Source organism: Acanthaster planci, linkage group LG07 (assembly GCF_054643075.1).
Source record: "Acanthaster planci isolate LZ-2023a linkage group LG07, COTS_SCS, whole genome shotgun sequence".
Classification (NCBI taxonomy): Eukaryota; Metazoa; Echinodermata; class Asteroidea; order Valvatida; family Acanthasteridae; genus Acanthaster; species Acanthaster planci.
This window is the reverse complement of record NC_141783.1, coordinates 20,296,953-20,320,019: the sequence shown is the minus strand read 5'-3', so window position 1 is coordinate 20,320,019 and position 23,067 is coordinate 20,296,953. Positions and strand designations below refer to the sequence as shown.

At 39.4% G+C, this 23,067-nt stretch overlaps 2 protein-coding genes across 7 annotated transcripts in view; one reads left to right on the top strand and one right to left on the bottom strand.

Annotated features, from left to right (window-relative positions):
- The window catches only part of LOC110976163 (N-alpha-acetyltransferase 60-like), a 44,007-nt gene extending 34,332 nt beyond the window's left edge, over positions 1-9,675 (top strand). For both annotated transcript variants that reach the window (XM_022229226.2, XM_022229225.2), the window contains exon 6: positions 15-9,675. In XM_022229226.2, the coding sequence (XP_022084918.1) occupies positions 15-543 (529 nt within the window). In that variant the 3' untranslated portion in view covers positions 544-9,675. The remainder of the gene's footprint in view (positions 1-14) is intronic.
- The window catches only part of LOC110976077 (uncharacterized), a 30,504-nt gene continuing 15,671 nt past the window's right edge, over positions 8,235-23,067 (bottom strand). For 4 of the 5 annotated variants that reach the window (XM_087139424.1, XM_087139427.1, XM_022229045.2 and 1 more), the window contains exons 13-25: positions 22,843-22,938; positions 22,173-22,379; positions 20,652-20,794; positions 19,797-19,923; positions 18,214-18,358; positions 17,397-17,596; positions 16,589-16,704; positions 15,802-15,940; positions 14,744-14,832; positions 14,051-14,209; positions 12,896-13,013; positions 11,521-11,631; positions 8,235-10,939 (exon numbers count right to left, since the gene is read on the bottom strand). In XM_087139424.1, the coding sequence (XP_086995550.1) occupies positions 10,763-10,939; positions 11,521-11,631; positions 12,896-13,013; positions 14,051-14,209; positions 14,744-14,832; positions 15,802-15,940; positions 16,589-16,704; positions 17,397-17,596; positions 18,214-18,358; positions 19,797-19,923; positions 20,652-20,794; positions 22,173-22,379; positions 22,843-22,938 (1,827 nt within the window). In that variant the 3' untranslated portion in view covers positions 8,235-10,762. The remainder of the gene's footprint in view (positions 10,940-11,520; positions 11,632-12,895; positions 13,014-14,050; positions 14,210-14,743; positions 14,833-15,801; positions 15,941-16,588; positions 16,705-17,396; positions 17,597-18,213; positions 18,359-19,796; positions 19,924-20,651; positions 20,795-22,172; positions 22,380-22,842; positions 22,939-23,067) is intronic. The other variant, XM_087139425.1, reaches the window with a different exon arrangement.

Sequence of the window (23,067 nt, the reverse complement as noted above, 5' to 3'; positions counted from 1 at the left end):
GAAAGTGTGATTACGGACTATATGAAGCAGTTTGGCTTGTATCTATCCAAGATTCAGCCCTGTAAGCTACCCAGCGCCATGGCCAGCCACACCAGGAACTGGTTTGCTGGCCGTCGCAACTGGCTGCCCAGTGTCAACATGAACATTGTCTCCCGCATTCGCGGCCAGATGTCCAATGACCCTGAATCAGGCTCAGGGACGGACAGCGCAGAAGAATCAGGAGAAGAGACAGTGGGGACCCCGCAGCCGTCGCAGCAAGTGCCCGCCGCGCCATCGGATGAGGCAGCCGCAGCCAGTGCTATGAACGTGGAGACGGCATCCATGGCTGAGTCCATCACTGACCTGGGCTGTGTGGGGCGCGGCCGCGGCTGGCTACCAGGCATGCCAAGACTCCCCGGCGTGCCCAAGTTGCCCAACGTGCCCAAGATGCCCAACGTCAACATGCCTAACTTGTTCTCCAGGTTCCGAGGCCAGTGTGCGGAAGGGACGTCAGATGACCATGAGAAGGACGAACGGCCACACAAGCGGGATCATGTCTTATAAAGCTACGACAACTCATCTCAGTGCTCAAAATTATGCAATATGGGGTACTATTTAAAAAGGATAAGAATTTCCTGTGTTCATGTAGGATCACACAGGTACGTACTTCCACAAGGAGCTACATTTAATGTGTGACAAAACTTTTTTTATCACAGTAATGATTCTCATGCATCAAGATCTCGTGTTTGTCTAAAGATCTATGTACCACTCTCTCTTTAGTGGTTTTGTGTTGTGCACCACATGTGAATCGTGGGGAGAATGGTCTGGTACCTGAGCTTCTCAGGCAACCAAGACTGCAAACGGTGTGGAACTTTGGGTTTATGGCAGTTCCAAGTTCAGTCAGGTCCCAATGTGTCATCAGCTGTGAGCAGTCATTCTTTAGAGAGTACATGTGTGGAACCCAGACTTAATTTCAACTCATTTGATGCATTTGCTGGCTGTCAGTCTCAAATTTCATGATTCTAGCAATCAGATTCATGGCCAGTTTGTACATACCGGCAGTGCATGTTGAAGGCGTAATCATGATTGTGTGAGGATGTGAATATGGTAACAGAAGATAACAGAATTTGATATTCTCTCAGCATTAGAGCAGTACATACAGTGTGCAAACACCAGTGGATCAACCTATTTGTAAAAAAAAAAAGACAAAACTTAAGTGGGATTCAAAGGTGACAGTGCAGTAAAGATACCGGTAGTTGATACCGTCATTTAAGAGAAAACTTTTTTTGGGGAGGGCTGGAGAAAGATGTGTGCTAACAGGAGGTTATACAGTGGATGGTTAACCCTAACCCTCCTCAATCCTTCACCTGTTGGAGGACTGAGGAGTGTTAGGGTTAATTAATGAGATATTACGTGCACATTGAATATGCGACACGATCCTACAAAATGTCCCCAGGCCATTTTTTGGTTTAGTCATTTATTATAGTGTCGATCATAAAGTGCTAACTGAGCTTTTTTTTTCTCTGATGTTTCACTCAGCCTGACCACATGTGGGTGAAATATGGGAAGGGTTTCTATTGACTCTCATCGGGTAAAATTCTTCTCAATACCTTTAAACCCAGAAGTGACTCTGGATTAGCTAAGCTGGGTGACATAAGGCATTGGATTCCTTGTAAGTATTTAATTAGATTGTAAATAAAGTTATTTTTTAATTGCATCAAAGTATATAAGTACATACATCATTTGGTATGGACAAAAACGTGTGACAGAAGTCGGAATTGAATTTACGTGTATTCTTTTTTTCATCAATTGGGCAACTGTCCTTGAAATGTTGAATTTAAGAAGTTGCTGGTGGGGGATTTGAGCTTGTAACTTTCTTTTTTTCAGTCATTCTTAGTCTAAATATACTTAGAAGTCTGATGGAAAGTTCATACAAAGTTTGGGTAGCAATTGTCTACAGATTTTTCAAATTCCATTTTGTTTGCATTTCAAATTGAATTTTTTTGGCTTCCATCATTTCAAGGTTGTAAACATGTAGTAATGGTACATTTGATTAAATTCTTGCTTAGGATTTCTTGTCTAAGAGCCAATTTAGTGTGGACAGTAAATTAAAATTGAAATTTTATATGGTAGTGGACATGTAGTTGAGTGATTACCTATGTTCAGAGACACTGTGGTATTGTTTAATGGCAAAATATTCCAATGCTTCTATGCATTTCAAGCTACACTGTACATTCATATTTACCTACAGTTTTGTTGATGACAATTTCAAACCAGTTCTCTGTTGTAAGTATTTCTGGTCATGATACTGAGAATTCGTCAAAAGCAGCCCAGGCACTGTAGCTCACAAGCCTGAAGAAACCTGTAGAGAGGAGACAGTAAGAAGAAGTTACAGTTTTAGAGGTGGGAGGAAAACCCCAGAGGAATATTCTGGGTAAAACCCACGGAATCAGGTAGGGACTGAAAACCAGATCCACGTGTGGACGGAGTTGGGAATCGAACCCAGACTGCAGAGGTGGAAGGTGAGGAAAGAACCACTTTGCCTACATATGCGGTACCTGACTCCCCTGTCTGAATTTGGCACCCATGTTTTATGTGATGTGCTTGTAATAGGGTCTCGGTGAAGTGCATTGAGGCTCTGGTCAGCAAAATTTCACATACTTCGCCTTGCTCGGAAATTACACGTGGCTTAGGGCTGCTAAAAATTGCCTTGGTTTTGAGTGGCATTAGGGCTTAGCCAAAGGTACAGTATGATACATTCATAACTTCTGTGTTGCCAGTATTTCATGTGTACATGTACATGTGGTTGATCTCTAGTTATTAATGAGTTCCTGTGTGGAAATTGGACTAAACATAGATGTTGCAGTGACTCAAACTGTTTGACTGGTGGGTTGTTGTACTGGTGTAAATGAAATGAGGATGAACAGTTGGCATTAATAGGGTTTCTCAAACCTTGGAAGAGAACTTCTTCATTTGGCTGTGACTGGAAACCCATGCTTAGCCAATTTCCGTGTGAGAAAGGTTGGAAATATCAGTATATTTAACCCGACATTACATTAAGGTTTGGGTGCAGATTTAGGAAGGCTAGTTTATTCATGGTTTAAATTTGTGTGTTTAAGTATTAGTACAGGACTCCGGTTTTCACAGTTGCAGTACTCAAGGCTTTCTTTCCCAAGTGTAAAGTTTGAGCCATTTTAGGTTTAAAGTCAATATAAAAGTGCTGTCCATGTTGCTTTGCTTCATGCAAGTGGTCTTATTGTTTAGAATTAGGGAAGATGGTTCAGTAGCTTTTAAAATTACAGGAAAGTTAGAAGAAAAATTAACTTAGGGCTAGCAGACCATGTGAGGGTACATGCATGATGCTTTTATAGTGCTCTCCTTTAAAATCAAATCTAGCGATAAATGTGTTGGAATTTTGCGAGCAAAGGTGGCCATAAGTTCCAGGTTTCTAGATTTGATGACGAGAATGATGTGATCAAATCTTCCATTCCCAGTGTATTTCTGAGTGATTTCAAAAAAGAAGGGAGTAAAGCTGTTGATTACCTTGTCTACCTGTTGCTTTGTAAAACTGGAATTTTGCATAAAAATGGGAAATCGAATGAGAAGGGAAGTCATCATAGACTTTGACATGTTTTCGTAATACCTGTGATAGTTACAGCCACTGGACCAATTTAATCTGTACCTTCTACACAGATAAGTCATCAGTTCCCAGTTGTGGAAGGTCAGTGTGTCCTTTGTTATGTAACAGATTGCTATGAGCACAAGAGAAATACAACAGTTTAATAATATTGTCACCTGACCTTTCCAACTGGACCCACACATGTGACAACCTGCATGAATATAGGAAGCCAGTTGAGAGAAAAAAGTTCACGCTTATCCATATTCCTGGAGTAAAATTGTGAAGAGATCTGTTTTATTTCATTGAAAAAAGGTCATTTCTTTTCTTTTCAAAACCTGCTCACAAGCAGGTTGAGGTCAGTGGATGGACTTTCACAGTTATGACTTAGAGAAAGGTTGGGGCAATTTTTCTGTGAGATTAATTGATTTTTTCACACAACATTTTTTGGGAGGGTAATTGCAAAAAAATTTACCTAATTTTTTTTTTTCACGCATTATTTTAGTATACCAAACTTTATTTTTTACTGGACAGAATTATACCATGAGCCATATTTGGTGTATAATTCAGAACTGCCTTCATTTTGTTCCTAGCCTTGCTGGCTATTGTGCTGTTCAGGAGAAGCACGTTTTTGAGGTCCTTTGTCAATGGTCTCTTGTTTGTCCTAAGTTGAGCTGATTTAAAGGCTGAGAATGTGTTATTCCCATTTAGGAAACTTGAACACAGCTACACAAAATAGCCAGGCACAAGGAGAGGTCAAACGGAATAAGTTACCAAGCTTCAATAATACAGCTACTTGGAATTTTAGTAGTTCCATTGTGCGTATCTGTTGGGTTCAATGCCTATCTCTTACAAATCTCTTTTTTGCTTTACTTCTCTCAACAATTTTTATTTTTTGGTGGCCTCTGTAGAAAATCGTGGCTGTCATGTAGCTAGGGTTATTCATATATGACTTTTAGCATCAGCATAGAATCATGGACTGTTCTGTTTACTGGCTTAATGCAATGGCATAAATTTTGATGGGATTGTATCTTTAAAGAAATGCTTCGTTTTGTGAAATTACTGTGCCATGATGATGCACAAACAAATCACACAAAATGAATGTGGAAAACAATATGCAGTTTAGCCTCGGTGAGGAGTTGTTCTTTGGGCAAAATAGAGAAACTGTCCTTATTTTGTGTATGCTAGATTTGAGCTTAACCATACTTTATTAAAAGTTTTTAAGGGACAGTCACTTTTTACCCAAGATTACCAAAATTCATGACTTTGTTTTGTAGTTTGTGCAGTCTGTTTAATACTAAACATGTAGGGCTTAGTTACCAAGATGTGGTGAATTAGGAGAATTTAGGAACCACCCAAACTCATATCAGTGGCCATTTATACCACAGACTTCATTTTGCAAACTGAGGTACTATCCCATACCTTCTCATCAACACCCACAGGCTTCTCTGTTACTCAGAGCACAATCTTCGTTGGCTGAGTAAACAAACATGTACCGTGTGAGTGTACAGTCGTGCCGTTTGTAATTTCCTGCGAAGGTACCGTGTGATTGAGGGCATTGTTTTGTCTAATAAGACTGTCTGTCCTCATTGTGGTTTGGCATCAGTGATAGTCATGTACTTGCAGATGGTCGTGGTCCAAATTAATTTTGATGAGTTTAAAATTGACAATAGCTCATTCCAAAATGGCCAACCTCTAAACCCTGTGAATTTTACAGTAACCACAACGATTTACACTCCATATCCTTTGCCCTTAAATTGGACGTACAAAGAATGTGTCATTTGGTCCATCACAGTGGAAGATTTTTGGGGAGTTCTTAGCATATATGCCAAGAGAATCAGGAATAATACAACACAAGCATACTTGTTACTGTCTCCTATTACATTGCAGATTTTTTGTTTGATAGTGTTGTGGTGTGCACTGTTAAAACCCTGTATTTAAAAAGACTTGGTCTGTGAAACTCTGGAAGTCTAACGAACTGAAAAATTGTTCATGGTTAAATTCCAAAGTTGATCTAGTTCACCCCTGAAGCTGTAGAAATATACCTGTGAAGTTTGTACAATATTTTGGGCATTAGCAGAATGGCACGCATACATGAAGGGAAGTTAAATTTGTAGAGCTTATTTACTGATAGGTTTGAGGAAGAATGTCACGGTTACAGTAGGAAGATTCTGCTAACATGTATTTCCTTTTGCATAGTTGGGGCAGATTTCACACTCAGAACTGCAAAGATCGGCTCAGCAGAATCAGGATACCAGCATGCGTAAGCACAGCCTTGCCAGGCAATACCATGAAACTGTGCTTACAGTAAGCAAAATTGGTTACAGTAAGCACGACTTTTCTGCTGTTAAGCAGTGCTGTGAATTGAACCATGCTCTTTACTGTGCCTACATCTTTACAAAATTCTGTTGGCAGTACTGTACGTGTTGTGAAATGGGCCTAATTTCGAGGCTATACTAACCACCGAATGTTACACTTAAGAATTCTGTGCTTACCATGCTAGCACAGACATTTGACGCTGGTTTAGTAAGTTCAGAATCCTTAGTTATGGAATTTATGCTTGGTTTTTACATTGCTAACCTGTGAAACACGCTAATCGTTGGTGCTGAATTTTCTGGTATCGTTACCAACGGTTTTGGGCTGAATATGGAAACAGTGGCACGAAAGGATATCCTGTTTGTCAAACATATACATGACTGCTTGTAAGATGGCCTCTACAAAGGACAGGTTCCGGTAGTTGGGGGGGGAGTCCTCATTTTCAGGAAATAGGCATGATTTGACCCAATCGTGACCTGGCATGACAATGAGCGTAAAGCTATTTCCAGTTTTGAGGGTTTAAAGTCAAATATTGAAGTGGAGGTCAATTTTGGCATTTTGTAATATTTTGTAAGAGTAACGCCTCTAATTAATTCTAATTTTGTTAGCAGGATCAGATATTTAAAATGTCATTTTCCCAGTAATTTTGATGAAAGCATTATTCGTGCCCGGTCAGAAATGTAGAAACAATGTCAGAAATAAAGGTGCAAAGCTGCCAGAATAATGCCACACTGTCACCTCATACTTTTACCCTATTAAGTGTGCCATGTACATACCATTGAAAAGCTCTCTTTCTGCTGCTTTAAAAATACCAATATCTCAATTTGTGAAAATTCTGACTTCCAGCTGATTTTGTGGTGACAGGTCACAGTTGTGGTACAATTGTGTCAAGACTTTTCATCCCCCATTTATATTGAACAGAAATATTTATCAGTATCTATTGCCAAATACATTTGGTTACCCAGTTTATTCTTCAGAGCCTCAGGGAGAATAGTACATTGATAACTGACTTGGTAAGCCCCTTATTTCATCAAATAATTTGAAAGTTGAATCCCAACATTGTGACTATATTGGGGTTTTTTTTACTACAAAGGTAAATTAGCATAATTGTATTGCTCCCAAGAAAACCAATCAGTTTGTCTCTTGCATGACCATGACACACAGCTGAGTGGTTTCATCACTGGGATGCTCGAAGTCCAGCTTTGTTTATACAACTTGATCGATGGACTTCATTTTGTGGGTGGTTGTAGTTATGGCTCAAGTGTCCTTGAACAAATTCAACAAACCCAATTACTTTTGTGGGTTGGAGGTAGCATCGTTGAGTTTACCGTATGGGCACACTCTAGTTATTATTGCTGTGCTAGTATTGGAAGATGTATTAATGTAGAGAGAATGTATGTGGACAATTTACCGAGTGTTGACACAACCATTTTCACCCAGAATTGGCATAAAATGTATCATTCTTATTCTGTAGAAATTGCTTTATTTAATAGCTATTTTACAAACCCTTCCTATCCTAACCCTTCAATAAATTGTGTTCAGAAACAAATCTTAATATGTATAAAGGATATTCAGATTGAAGTTAGGTTTTATACTGAAAAGGTAACGAGTTGTAGTGCAGAAATTAGACAAAATGTTTGTTGGAGAAGGAAGCATTTCAGTGTTTGGAGCACTCATTTGTGCAACCGTACATATTGGGCATTTATGTAGTGTTGGTCAGTGACAGCAGGGTTTCGGTCATCACTTACAATATCATGTCCCTTCTTTGACCATCAAGTTCATAATAACTTGGGTTTGGTTGAGAGAGGACCCTTTTTAGGAACAGTCCAAAGTCATTCCTTGCTTAGGAGGCTTTCCTCATTCATTAAAAAGTTAGGACACGTGATAATATGAAACAAAGATGCCTGGCAGACCATTTTGCTTGAAACAACAGGCATTATGCCCCAGGCAAGGTGCACTTGTACCGTACATCTTCACAAGCGGACATAGTTTCAAGACCTCTTCATTCTCCCGAATTCTTTCAGCCTCATTCAGAATATCAAAGTTCCTTCACAGCCAAAGAACAAATGCACACATTGTATTAGCCGACATTGTAAATGGCCTATTAGGTATGCATTTTGTTTACTGCAGTACCAAAGTGTGTGTTTGGGGAGGATTAGCAATGTACTATGCTCTTTAATATTGTGAAAATATTGATGAACTTTTATAGATAGGAATCCATTGATAACCCATCGTGTACTCTTTGGTTAACCTTGATAAACCTGCTTTTGAAGTGTGAAACACAAAGTGCGATTAACCATTAACTTTCAGAAAGACGCCAGTATTGCTGTAGTCACAAAAAGGCTGGATCAATCTTTATTCAGAGTTTGGCACCTTGGCATTTCAGACACATGTACATGCGAGTAGGCCTCTCTGGCACTTGCTTCATCTTGGTAATACCTAGCCTAAATAAGCGGTGTCCAACGTTGAGGCTGTGACCTATAATACATGTGCACCTATGGAAGCCATTAGTTAGTGGCTGCGGCTGCTTCCCATTGATGTGTGTGTATCACTCAGCTGCAGTCAGTTGATCTAGACAGAGGCCAACACCATGCAGAAATTAGGCTGGTACCCAACTTTACGTGGCCAACTTACAGGAACTCTGTCTGTGAGCTTTGGTAACCATGCAAAGACGGCAGCTCAGCGTAAAACAAACCATAACCATGTACAGAGAACTACTGAAAAGGCTCTTTCATACGAGCATCAGTCCGTTCCAGATTTTGTGTCCTGATGACAAATATTCTTGCTATGAAATTGCCAATGATGATTGCACGTAACAGTGAATTCTGGTGTGGAAGTCTTGCGATGTCTTCAGTCTGCATAGTTTGTACAAAGTATAAACAGAAAAAAGGGGGCCAGTGTGTAGTATGATTACACTTAAAATTCAACACAACTTGTATACCCTAAACTACCTGTGTAATTCACCAAGATATTCAGTAACATTTCCCAACGGTCAGGCCTTAAACTTCTTGTTATTCTTAGCAGCCATTGAAGCAGGTTGAAAGCAGTGTGTTTAATCTTTTTCCCCATGCATCATATCTGAAAATGCAGTTTTTAATTCTTTTACAATCAGGATGCAAACTGGTAATGTTGCATTTTAAAACAATACGCTCCTGTGAATGTGTGTTCCTTACCCTAGCCAACTGGACGTGTATGGTACACGGACACATGAATATTCATCAAGTTGCTTGCTGTTGTCTTTATTGACATTGAAATACAGCAAACTGAACCATTAAAAAAATATCTGTCTCTTGTAACATCAACTTGAACATTATTGTAAACAAATTTGAATATGAATACATGTATATTGTCTGCAGAACCATAGCTACATGTACATCTGTTTTTTTGTTAGGCAAAAAAATGGAATAACCAAAAATCCTGAATGGCAAATTTTGGACATACAGACCTTTTGTTTCAGTGCTCTATCCATTTTTGTGTATAACTTCATATAATCTACAAAACTTTTGTTCATCTTTTTAAGTTTTAGCAATAATTAATAAAAGCACCATTCAAATTCAAACAAATGAAATAGTTCTCCTTTCAACTCGCAATGTAGATTGTACAGTAATTTTTGAACTCAAGGCTTTCGTATGTAATGCGGTAATCAGTTTTATATCACTCATTTAAAAGATGGAGAGTTTAGACTGCATTCATGATTGGTGAGATTCTACAGAGGGTGTACTGTTTTTATTACTAATAAAGAATTGAACAGTAATAGAATCAAACTTGTGTCCTGCTTTTCCTCTTGAAACTTTAAAGGTTTTCAAGTCTCAATGATAATCACTTTAATGTTGTTGCAAGGAAATATGATCCTTTGCTACCTTTCTGTATTCACAAAAGTTGGACAATTTGAGAAATGCTCGAAGCATAAAGGCCAAATTTTTAGTTTACGGATTAATTTTAGGCTGAATTATTACTTGGCTTTGGCTTGAAATTACACACGACTCTGTGAGAACTGGCAACTTTTGGCCACTACTATTGACTACTTTCAGGCCACAGCCAAGTAATTCAAACACAGCCTTAATCTTCAAGAAGCCTTTGACACAAGGGCAGAAAAGTCAAAGGTCACAGTCTAAAAAGTTAGTTTACAAAATACTGGTCCATGAGACTTTCATTGTAACTGCCATGCTGCATGCAGGATGAAAAGCTTGACCCCGGACTGGCTGCGAGGACTGACCTTGGGTCATTTGACTGGTAGTACATGCATTTCAGCTATTCAATATCATGGAGGGTTACCACTTCAGGTACGAGGGTTTAAAGCAATAAAGGCTTGCAAAACAACCAATTATGAAACTGATTATAAAGATGAACAAAGAAATTGACTGGAGGTGGATTTCAATCTGCAACACTGTACCAGTGCTCTCTCCACAATTATCGCTTACAATGTACCAGCCAAACACAAGCCCCTCCACCTTCCCTCATCAACATCACTTGCCAGTTGTGAAAGTACTGTCATCATAACTGATGGAATCTCTAAGCCTTCATTTCTTGACCTGTAATTTTCCAAATACTGAATACTGCCTCGCCTTCCCAATGCATGGAGTCACAGGTGGAAATGGCATGTCAAAACAGTTTTCAGCACTGGTGAACTCTGACCTGGCACTTCAGCAATGACACTTGCATACATGTCAGCTAGGCTGTTCAGGGACTCACCATAAGATCTCACGTGCTGAGAGGTTGCCACATGAAGACGGGCATCCAGTCTACCTCAGTGGTAGTACACAGTTTCACTGTGTCCATCCACCACTGAATATCTGCCATTTGGACTTTGGTAACACAAAGTTGATTGGATATCAACCTGAGTCCAAATGGTTAATATTTGACCTTTATCCCTGTGAAGAAACGTCCATTAGTAACCTGGTCATTGACACTATTGCTTCTATTTCCTGAGCTGTTTGGATCCGTTGCCATGACGACAAGGAAAAAACTATTAAAAGGTAGTGCCTTGTAGATCTTCTTGATTCTTTGATCCAGTTGCTTTAATGTTTCCTATAAAAAAGAAGAGATAAATCCAAACTGGTCTGTTATTTTTCAAACACTCAATTTATTTTTAAGTGCTCTCTGCCGTGCTCACATGAGCAAACTCAGCAACTGTCAAAGACTTTCCTCAGCTCAAAATACACGATTGAAATTCAAAATAGAAGTAATAAAAAGATAGATACTTTTGAAGTAAATCTAGCACTAAGAAATGATTCACTGTTTCTTGAAGGCCAAAAATGTAAAACAATTATTGACATGTAGGAACATGAACAGATGTGTGAAATAACCAGTCCAACACTAACAAGTGTCACATGCATCAAGCTTATCACAATCAAAACTAAAAGTGTGTCAATAAATTGATGAGGACGAATCCACAATGTCATCTGAGCCTACAATCTTCTTGTCAAAATAGAGCTGAACTTGGAATGGGTCATTTCTCAGCTGCGTTGGTCACATACAGAGACATCGGAGATGAAGAAATTGCCAAATCTGGAGCAAAAGTCCTTGCTTCCTTTCTAGTCTCAAAATACCAATTTAAAATACCAGGGTCTATGTTGGACAAGACTCTGGTCTATTTAGTTGCAAATTACCTGGACAACGGTTTCCTCGAGCGAAATCCCTTGGGCCAGCTTGGCGAAATTGTAAAACTGCACGCAGATGAAATCTGAATGCGGCACTGCCTGGACAGCTTTCTTTAACGCCTACGTAAGGATTGAATGAAGGAGAAGTATCTCATTTCTAATGAGTGGACAAAGTCTTTTCAACATTTCTAAACACTGACCTCAACTCGAGTGATGTTTGTAACCAGTAGGAATTGTAAATTTTTAAAAGAAGTAAAGAGAATTACAAATGCACAGATTCCAATACAATTTTGCCAGTAGAGTTGCACTATTGTTGATCAACTAAATACTGACATACGTATTTTTATGCAAAGGTGTTTAGTAGTGTGATCTAACTTTAAAAACAAAGATTTTAAAAAATTGTATGGATGAAAAACAATTGTTAACATAAGCCGAGTCAGAAAGATGATGCCATTTCCATCATAATCCTACTCAAATTAACACATTCTACTAATGCTCCTAATAACATGATGTAAGGCCACATGGCAACACGTTGCAAATAACATGATGTAAGGCCACCATGGCAACACGTTGCAAATATCATGATGTAAGGCCACATGGCAACACGTTGCAAATAACATGATGTCAGGCCACATGGCAACACGTTGCAAATAACATGATGTAAGGCCACCATGGCAACACGTTGCAAATAACATGATGTAAGGCCACATGGCATCACGTTGCAAATAACATGATGTAAGGCCACATGGCATCACGTTGCAAATAACATGATGTAAGGCCACATGGCAACACGTTGCAAATAACATGATGCAAGGCCACATGGCAACACGTTGCATTACTGTTATGTAGTTTTGTTTTTATGCAATTAGTAAACAATTTTTGGGTTTTTTAATGCACAATACAGACAAACCAATATAACCATGTGAACTCGTCCCACTACTGTACGACTTTACGAGTTGTAGGAACAACAAACATTGTTGGGACACACACACAAAAAGCCTTCTCAAACCGTCCATTGTTCTCATAAATGCATATTTCAGAGAAACCACAGCTAATTTGTCACCATGGAAGAAAACACAGACAAGCTAACAACAGACTTTTCCTGTTCTTTCCAACTACGCTGAAACAATGCTATTTGCCAAGCGCAAACTTCTTCGCTCATACGAATCTTCCTCACACAGGAAGGTCATTTAAGTCTATGTCTTTGTCCCATTCAATTGAGCGACAAGTGCTCTGAGGTAGCTTACAGACTGGATGGATTTAAAGTTTGCAGTGAAAGAATGAGTGAAAGAACAAAAACAATTCAGACTGATATGCAAATTGGTTTTGAAATTTCCTCCATTTCAGAGCAATTTTTCATGTAAAGAGAGCGTATGCACTGTACCTCGGAATCGGTCTGACAAGGGATGGCTCCGACCGGATCTTTCATGAACTGTCTCGCCACAGACAGGCTGTCTATCAACATGCTGACTTTACTCTGTGACTGGGCGCATCGGAACATGCTGGTATTGGAAGAAATGATAACTATCAGATGATCAATATCTGATTGAAGTATTTACCATAAGCATTATGAAAATCACAGGCTACAAAAAGAACACATTTGCCCAAATTCCAGAAAATGCTGCCTGGCACCAAATCAACAGAAGAGAATTTACCTAATGGATACCAAATGTTCAGGAAATGTTTATGAATCAAACCGTACAGCTGTCAATCGCAAGTCAATCATAGGTATAGAGTTTCTAGCGATAAGTAACGGAATTAACTACAAAGAAATGTTCACACTTCATTCCGACAACTGGAGATGTGGCTTAAGATTGGATGACTCGTGAGATTTTCCGAGGGCTTGATGAAAACACAGGTGTCTGCTATGATGACATCACTGTTCCACATGAATATGTATCTTTCCATGAAGTCGACTGGGTAATGGGGTCAGTCAAGTACACTGAAATCTTATTTTTGCAACTCTTTCACTCAGTTCTCCAAGAAATATCTCTCAGGGCATTTTGATGTTACTCAGCATATCTTTCAGAAAAAAAAATTGCTCCGAAAGTAACGGGAATATTGAATCATTTTCAACAACTTCGGTTAAAAGTTAGATGTGTTGGGACCAGTTTAATAAACGTGTAACCCGAGAATTTAATTAAGTCTCAGTGGTATTCCAAGACACTTGCAATGGACACCAAATTTCAAATGTGTAGCACTTAGGCCACGAAACAGATTTACAACCAAGGCGATAAATAACTATTCAGTTACTCAGAGGAACTCCTCACACTATGCCCATTGAGGAGTTCAAATGTCATAAATTTGTTATCCGGCTTCATGGAATAACCCATAAGTAAATCACATCAAAAGAAGAGCCAGACAGGCCCACACACATTTAGAAATAGCGAAACAAAGACCAAAACTGGTGGCGATTTGGACATTTAACTTCAACTCAAAGATTCCAAAAGGTTTCAATGCAAGTGCATGTATCAAGCAGTCCGGATATCAGTCACAAAGGTTAAAATGGTCACTGTAGCTACACCATAAATGTTCTAACCTTTCTGTTGGAATAATCTCTGGGGCCTGCTTTCTGGATCCATTGCTGGTGTACTTTTCTAAGTCGCTGCCTTTCTCTATCTTGAGTTGCAGGAGTTTCATGGCTACTCTGGCATCTTCTATCGAGTCATGACCTGACTCTTTGGCTTGGATCGTTACACTAGAATGAGGATGGAATATACCTGTAAGAGATGCAACTTGGCCAATCCCATCAAACCATGAATCAGGTTGTGACAGTTGACGATCTCTGTCAAAGGACACCTTTGTCATTGTTATTTACACAGCTTGTCACTTGACGAGCCATTGGACGACTTGTGCTGGATCCGCAATGACTTGAAGACTTGTATTGTGAGGAAATATAAACATTAAACTAAAGGAATGTACTAGCAATGTAGGACAGGATAAAAGGTTGTAATAATGAAAGTTGGGTGAGGACCAGTATTTGTGGTCTCAAGAAAGGAACATTCAGTTGCCACATAGGTAGGTAGCAAGTGGGGCTAAAATAGGGGGAAAAAAGGGCTGTTAATAACAGTTTGGTAAGTTGGTAACAGTTGGTAAGTATCTTAAAAAATAACGTCCGTCTAAATCTTACTTAGTCATTTTACAACTTTTGTAAATTTAAGCGATTTGAACTAGGCCTCTCAAAATTATTTCCATTTCAAATCGATTAATAGTTGATGCTTCTCTGTCTTACCCCAAGTATTTCCAAGCCAGTTTACGAAGTGCTACTCGGTAGGTACCAGTGAAGAGATTACTTGTGTCTGCTACATGAGGATGGAATAACTGAAAAACAAAGGTACAAAGATATGAAATGTAAACCATGCTTATCTGCCCGGAGTGAAACCAGGAGAGGGCGCTATTCTCCTAGCAACAAAGGCTCCTTTGGTGGTTGGAGATGGATTTTGCTGGTTCATGAATGACTATGAAATGCATGCACTACTGTTGTGTTTTTCAACCAATGAGGGGGTGCTTTATGATAACAATAATTTATCTTTATATAGCGCTTTTCATAACAGAAGTTATATCAAAACGCTTTACAAAACAAAATACTATTACTACAAGAAAAACCAACAAAAGATACTTAACCAATGAAGAAAACTCCTGCTGGAAAGAAATCCATTCCATTAAATCAATCATAGTAGAAAGGAATATAAACAAACCAAAGTAGAAAATATCAAAATAATTTTTCAAAAAAGGAAGCTTTAAGTTGTCTTTTAAAGGTATCAAAACAGGGTTCAGAACACAAGGAGACCGGAAGAAAATTCCAAAAGAGTTGAGCATGACTAGAAAAGGCTTTGTCACCATAAGCCTTCGTTTTGCCTCTCTTATCTTGCAGGTTTTGTGAGGCAGAGAGGAGGGGTCTGGTACATACCTAAGGAGAAATAAGGTCAGACAAGTATTTGGGAGCGTAATCTTGGAGGGATTTGTAGCTTAACAGGATGATTTTGTACTGAATGGGGAATTTAACAGGTAGCCAATGTAACTGCCTCAAGATTGCAGTAATGTGCTCATGTTTATGGAACCAGGTAATGAGACGGGCAGCAGAGTTCTGTATCTGTTGAAGCTTCAACATCCTTCTACTCAAGATGTTTATGGTCTAAGTTGGTAATTGGTTATTCAAGATTTTTTGTTTTTAAAAATGGCAATTTCACAATAGAAATTCACCAAATGGGACATAGCAATCACTTTAAATATAAAAAAGAAGTTCCACTTATTACTAGAAGGGAGAAAAAAAGTATTCTTTTTCCTCACCCTTAATGCCCTGAGGTCATTTTCTAATGACTGTCCCACCAATATGACATCTTTGGGCAGCAGAGCTATGATATCCTTCTGTACATCTTCAAGTCTCACTGTCACTGGGTCTAGGAGTTCCTTTGTAATACCGCTATACCTGAGGACATCAACCAAATGCCGAGGTTAAATGAAAATTGCTCGGTTGACATGAAAAGGAACCGTGGCCTGGCCAAGAGCAAACTAGTTAGCATATCCAGGCGTTAACAATTTTTTAATGTAATTTGTTAATTTTTGTAACGTCCTCTGAAACACCAGAAAACAAGCAGATGTATCTGAGCTTCAAATTTCAGTGCAGTTTATTTTAGAATACTTTAAAGACCCTGAATTTTTATACAACTCTCCTTATCTATTGAAAATTTTCCTTTATTAGTTTGTAGCCCCCATCATGCTTTTTTTAAAATCCTACGTTTGATGCGACAACCTCTAAAGGCACACAAATTTCCAATGCACTTACATCCTCTGGTAACATTGTTATGCAGCTATGAGTTACATGTAAGTAAAACTTCCTAGAAGGTGCTTTTCACATTTCAGTTAACTGTTGAACACAACGATATGGAAAAGACTGACTGCAGTGAATAAACACAACTTAACTCTCCAACTTTGGAATCAGATGCAAGGGTTATGTCAAAAACATTCCTGTCATGTTAATAGTCACAGCACATGTTGTTCTAACCCACCCTCTGTTTTTCATTTATGGAAATTACAGGTGGTTAGCCTGAACTATAACCTCCGGAGTTAAATTTACCTCGTGACGTAGTCAATGATGGGGTTATGAGGCTTGACCAGGCTGTTGTATAACACAGTGTACTGCTCATCAACCAGAGAGACTCGCGTCAGCTCATTTCCTTTTTTCGTTACACACTGTAAAATGGCAAGGAGGTGAAAACATGATTTCGTCACAAAGAACACAGAGTGTGATTATAAGTGTTAGCTATTGTAGTCGTTGAAATCATTCACAAGACCAGTCATAAAACCAGACGCAAGACCAGTCATAAAACCAGACGCAAGACCAGTTACAAGTAACAAGATGAACAATGACAAAGGAATGCTTTTGTTACAGTTCATCCCAATAGCTTGTGACTTAAATTTAGACTGGAGATATCGTGATGGTCTTGTGATGGTCTAACAGACCTTATTCATGGAGAAGCCATCTTAGAAACAATCTTATTCCCTGAATCTATCATATTCAATGTAATCTGTCAAATGGAGTGGTGCCAGACTATATTGGGTACCAAACCTCACTTTCAGTTATTTTAAATCTGTAATTTGTTACAAATTTTAAATTGTTCTAAACTATTTTATTTGGTTCCTGTTATTTTTACCGTCAGGTACCCAAAATGAAAGGCTTTGCCTCACTTTCAATTCAAGATGGCCAATACATGAATACAGTCTACTGAAGTATGACGTTTACTGAGATTTGTCACGAGAGTGCAACGCTGATAACATGATAACTTAAAGAGAAAGGGTCCAACTTTCAGGCCCTGAAGCTGTCAGTGTTTACGATCATTAAACATTGCTGTCAAACTGTCTGCAATCGGTGTCTCATTGCTCACCATTTCACAATCCACACTGACGATGGGGCTCTTGTCACTGACTGTGTCACTGTGTTCGGTGTGGGTATACTCTGGGTCATCTGCCTGAGGGTACCTCCACTTGGCCTTCTCCTCGTCATTCAGTAGATAGTGGGTGCGGCCGTGCGCGGTCGAGGGTGTGGTTCTGGCTGGCAATGCCACGGCACTGGGTGTGACAACTGCTGCGGAAGTTTTTAAACACAGCGGCTTTGCTTTCCATTCAAAAACAATGTTTTTTGTCAGATGTTGCTGTAAGCAAAGCCAAACTTGCAAGCAACTCCATGACTGTAAACCTGATCTGTGCCCGCATTTTGGTAAGTCCCAGCACCATATACAGGTATGTTTGTGTGTATGACCGGCATGAAGCCTGGTCCCTTCCACAGTCATGACTTCTTACATGAACATTGCCAGGTTAGCCCACTGGCCCTGGGCTGCACCTTCACTGACAAAGAAGGCCCAGTACCATGCTGTCATAACAACATGAAGGGTCCACAAGAACATTCAGTGCACCGATCCTTCGGTTAGGGGACATTCGGTGTTGTGATTTTGGGTAATTGATACAACTGGCCCATATGTACGGCGGCCTGCCTCACGAATGTATCTGCATGTGGAGTTGTTGCCAACACTCTCAACTTACAGGCAAAAATCAAGTTCAAAACAAGTCACACTGAATTCTGTGCATTTTGTTGAATAAAATTGTTTTCCTTCCAAATTTCACCTTTTGGGTTGTCAAACCACCCAGTAAAATTAAGGTTTCATCAAAGCTATCGCAGAAAATCAAATGCAAGTGACATCTTACCAGTCTGGCCTCCTTTAGATGTCTGGCCTTCAATTTTAGCATGATAAGCTCTCTTCTTCAGCTGTTTATTGCTGATTGCAACTTGTAGGAGTTGATTCAGAATTGACTGCTGTGGCTGCGATGGTGGATGGAGAATCTGTCCCATCTGAAGACAGGAGAAAACAAAAGGTACCGTAGGACAGTCAGTATCACCGCAAAATCCAAGTACTTTTAAGATTTTCCTGGGAGAACCCATCATTGACAAGAAAGTGGATCCATTGTGGAGTAGCTTGCAGTAACACTATGGTGGAAATATCTCTTTTGTGAGTGGGTGACGTTCTGAAAAGAGGCGCATGCAACGTTTTGGGATATTTCCAACACGGAGTTACAGCTAGCTACTCCACGTTACTTCCTCCACAATACGAATCTCCAAATCTCAAAATAACTTCTGTCAGGTGTTATTAGGAGGCCCTCTCTCATGCATCAGTGAATATCCAGAACGGATGCATCTACAAATGCATCAGAACACTGCAGGCCTTACAAATATTCCATTGGCACATTCGGCAGCAAAAGATATTGGTGAAAAGGAATACTTGTGAAATTTCATACAAAGTAGAAAAATCCAGTGACCCTCACTGTTGGCTGGGATGTTATATTTCTGCCTCACAGTGGAAGCTCAAAAAAGGAGGAAACAATTGTTCAGGCCTGGAACAATATGTACTTGAAAAGTGAAAAAAATTATGAACACGACAGAAAGATATGAAGGCAATTTCAGACCATTTTTGGACTCAAGTATGAAGTGAATTTGTCAGGGAAATGGGAAAATTATAAAAAAAAATCTGTTCACAATCTTTCTGACTAAGAGTACACCCTCAGAGACAGTCTGGTGGGAAAAATGTCAACTTTGCGCTTGGTGCACATGCTCAGTACCTCTTGCACCAAGCGCGCATGAACCTGCACGATAACGATGTTCATTAGTTTGTGTGTAAAGCGTTCACAGACCCTAGTAGGCAGGAGGTTGTGGGTTCAAGTTCCACCCAAGTAACCTTGTGAATTTTTGGGCACAATCTGTTATGAACGGAATAACTACGTGCTTGGCCGTTTAAGACAGGCTTAGGAGAATGGATGCTACTCATGTCCAACCTGCAGGCAAGGACACTATGAGCATTCAGTCTCCTGGCCGGTAAAGCATATATTTATTCCCATTCATAAATTCCTTTTTTAGTCAGGGAGTCAAAAGAAGTCAATACATGACGGATTTCCAATGATTTTATGATTTCGAATGATTTTTATAATTTCCAATGATTTTGTTGTAGAATTTTATTTTCATTTTCCCAAACACCCTCTCCATTTTATTTTATAGTTGTCCAAAAGAATCTCCTTATATGAACACAGGCTCTTGACCAATTCAAATCAATTACACTGTCTTGTGTCCAGGCGCCAGGGCGTAATGTATACAGTGGGCATTATCGCTTCTTAGCGAGCAGTACCAAATGTTAATACACGGTCAAGTGGCATGTTATTGAATAGGAAACTCTCTGAGGTATTTATGAATAAAAATCGACATCTCCACGACACAAAGTACATCTTTTATTTTGTCTTACCAGGTCATATTTTCCATTGAGATGGGGGAAACATTCTCTATTCTCCAGGTAGCAAGCATCTGTAACTCCATTTAGGACGACAACCATGACTTTGGATACCAGCAATGGCCTCACCAACTTGCAGAATCTACCAAAGAAAAGACCAAAATCTGTCAACGTCCACAGAGTGGATGTGAACAATGCGTCCAACTTAACGCCTGATGTCAGACAAGCAGCCCGAGGAATATGAAAGCTTTCATGTCAAGTAAGCTTTCTCCACATCCTCAAAATCTTTCAGAGAGAAAAAACTTCCAAAAGTCTGCATTAAAATGTGCAATGATTATTTGTGGCTCGATCTGGAAAAATACAAGGGTTGCAAACATGAAAAAATGAGTTTTTGCATGGCTGGGAAAAACCCACAGTGTAAACTTTCGTTTTGCAGACGGTAGACACCCACTGCCTTTTCTGTTCTGGAAATGAATTTTTTCCCATACATTTATACTTCTATGGAGTCCAACTTAATACAACTGAAAAAAAGGTTTTGAAAACAGTTGAGTCTTAACTTATGCAGACTTAGGCTTTGAAGAATATTATCTTAATCTTCCTTGCAATCAACAAGATCCTTTCAAACATTTTTGTTCATAAAACCTGAAACTGTAGAGATCGAAGATGTTATTTCTGAAAAATACCTTATCATTGAACTTCCATGAGAAAATTTACCCTCTTGACATGAGTGGACTATTTTAAGGAAAGGAATAATTCGACTTTATATCACATTTCCCTGGACAAGGTCATATTTGGTCTCACAAGAATCAATAAGTTTCCAAACTGTATCACATGGGAAACAGGACCAAATGTTTAGCAGCATTTTCCAACCTGATTTTGTTGACGTTGGCAGCATTGCCCATCACGGAATACTGAAGGAAATCTTGAAGGTCTTTCATTTCAACTGGTTTGAAAGTCATCCTTGGATCTTCGTCATTAGTGAAATTGTCAATGAGGAACATCTTGGGTTGTTGCTAGGTGGGAAAAAAATAAAACAAAATTGCTATGGCAACTCATAAAAAAACCCCAAGTGTGAATTCAAAATTTCAGGAATTTCTAAACTGTGTTGGTCCATGGCTCCTTGAGGGCAACTTTCATACCTGTATTCAGATGTAGCAAGGGTTACTGTTAAAGACAATATCAGAAGTCCAATTTTGGGGAATGGGAGAAGAACCCCTAAATACCTGTATTACTTTGTGACACATACAGTGCTGCGATGCAGGAACAAAAAATATGTACCAAGGAAATTGATTTCCAACAATGACTAGACTTGCAAACCCAATCACCAGTCCTCGGTGTATCAGGTAGGGTTTGTTGTTGGAATAGTTAGAGGTGGAAGGTGCAGAAAACATTCTTTGCTTTGCATAGGAAGAAGAGGGGGCATATTTTTGCACAGAAACTCACTGGTGGCATACATACATGTAGGTTCACAAGGGCTTGGTGCTGGCTACATCAACACACGTGACTAATTTCTGTGAGAGGGTACAATCTTTGTGTAGGCGTGGGGCATGTGCTTGAGCCTGGTTGAAACATTTCCCTTCTCTGGTGATGAGGAAGTGCTTGTCAGAATTTGTACCGTTCATCAGTGACAAATGCTGATGTGGGATATAACAAACGCCACGTCGCTGTCTAGTCAGACGTATCCCCATACTGTGGTTTGGGTTTTAGCACAGTGACATTCATTCATCTTTTCATTTCTTAAATCAATTATTTTTACGTCAACTTGTACTGCGCCGTTGATCATTTTTATGGAAACGACGCAGTGTAAATGTTCAATTATTATTAGTACATTAGAGCCTCTGTGGATTTGAACAAATTCAGACTATGCATACACTGCACTATAGAAATGTGAACAAAGCGTGCATGTTGCCAGTCAAACCCACAGGACTGTTCATGCTCAGACTCTGTACCACTCCACCAGCCCTGGAGGCATAATTTGTTTTCCTAGGAGAATTAAGGGTAATTATAACAAAATGGGCGTATATCTGAAGCATTGTGCATGCGTTTTCGTAGGAAGGCTGGGGGCAATTATCACAACATATGAGGTGGGCAAACTTTTAAGCGAAACATACACGAAAATTGCTCTTTCAGCCAATTGCAAAGTAGCTCATTAGAAGAGCACTTGACTTGTAAGCGGCAAGGCAAGGGTTCCAGTCTACATGCTTGCAAAGTTGTATTTTTTCTTGGGGGATTAGTTGGTAAGAGGATATTTTTGTAATACGAAAATAACGCCCGAAATTGACCTTCTAACTTAGGTTTCTAAGTGTCTACTAATTTGATCAAGCTTGCAGTTAACCACACCCATACATGATAACTGCCCCTGACCCTCCCACTATGGACATCATCCTTTACCATTCGCAGTTTCTTCAGTGACGTCCTGTCTTGCCACTCTTGTTTCAGCTTCTGTTTAGTTTCTTCATCTGTGTCGCTGCTGTCACCAGCTTTGCATCCATCTCCAGGTCTCTCGGCAGAATTGTTTTCTCTCGCAGATTTCTCCTTTTCTCCATTTTCATTTTTCTCTTCCAATATTTCACTTTCCTCATCTACCAGCACTTCTCCCTGCAATAACAAATCAAGTGGTGTAATCTGGAGGCTGTACCTCTTTTTAATTAATGCGAGCATCACAAGCAGGCTTTTCCATTTTGTGTCCAGGAAACTTCATCATCATTGCATGTAAGCAATGACTATTCATGAGTATTGTTGTTTATCAAGATTAAGAGCAAAGGATACTGTTCTTACAAGGTCATCTGAGCTTTTTCAAAAAAAATTTCCATGCAAAACATGCAAGAATGACAGAAGTGGAATTTTAAGAGGAAACCAAACTTTATAAAAAGCGTACAAGATAAAAGTAGCCAAGAAGAAAAACTGCGCATACCCCCCTGGTTGGAATTTCCAACACAAATACCAACTGTTTTGGTATGAGGTCCAAAAATGTGGACCAGGAATGCCAAGCGTTGATACATTAAAAAGTCACTTGAAACACTTTGATTCTCCAGAGGAAAAATTATCATAACCTTCTCACCTTATCGTGTTTCCGTTTCTTTTTCTTCTTAGGGACGACCACTGTTTCTTCACCTTGAACTTCATTAACATCTTCACTGACAGTTGTTTCTTCAGTCTGTAGATACAAAAAATTAATACAAACTAGAAAATGTGCTGCGAACTGCTAACTGGCCGAATGACCTGAAATATACAAAACTCAGAGATTTGAGGGCCGAATGTTTTGTCCTATAGATAAAATATGGTG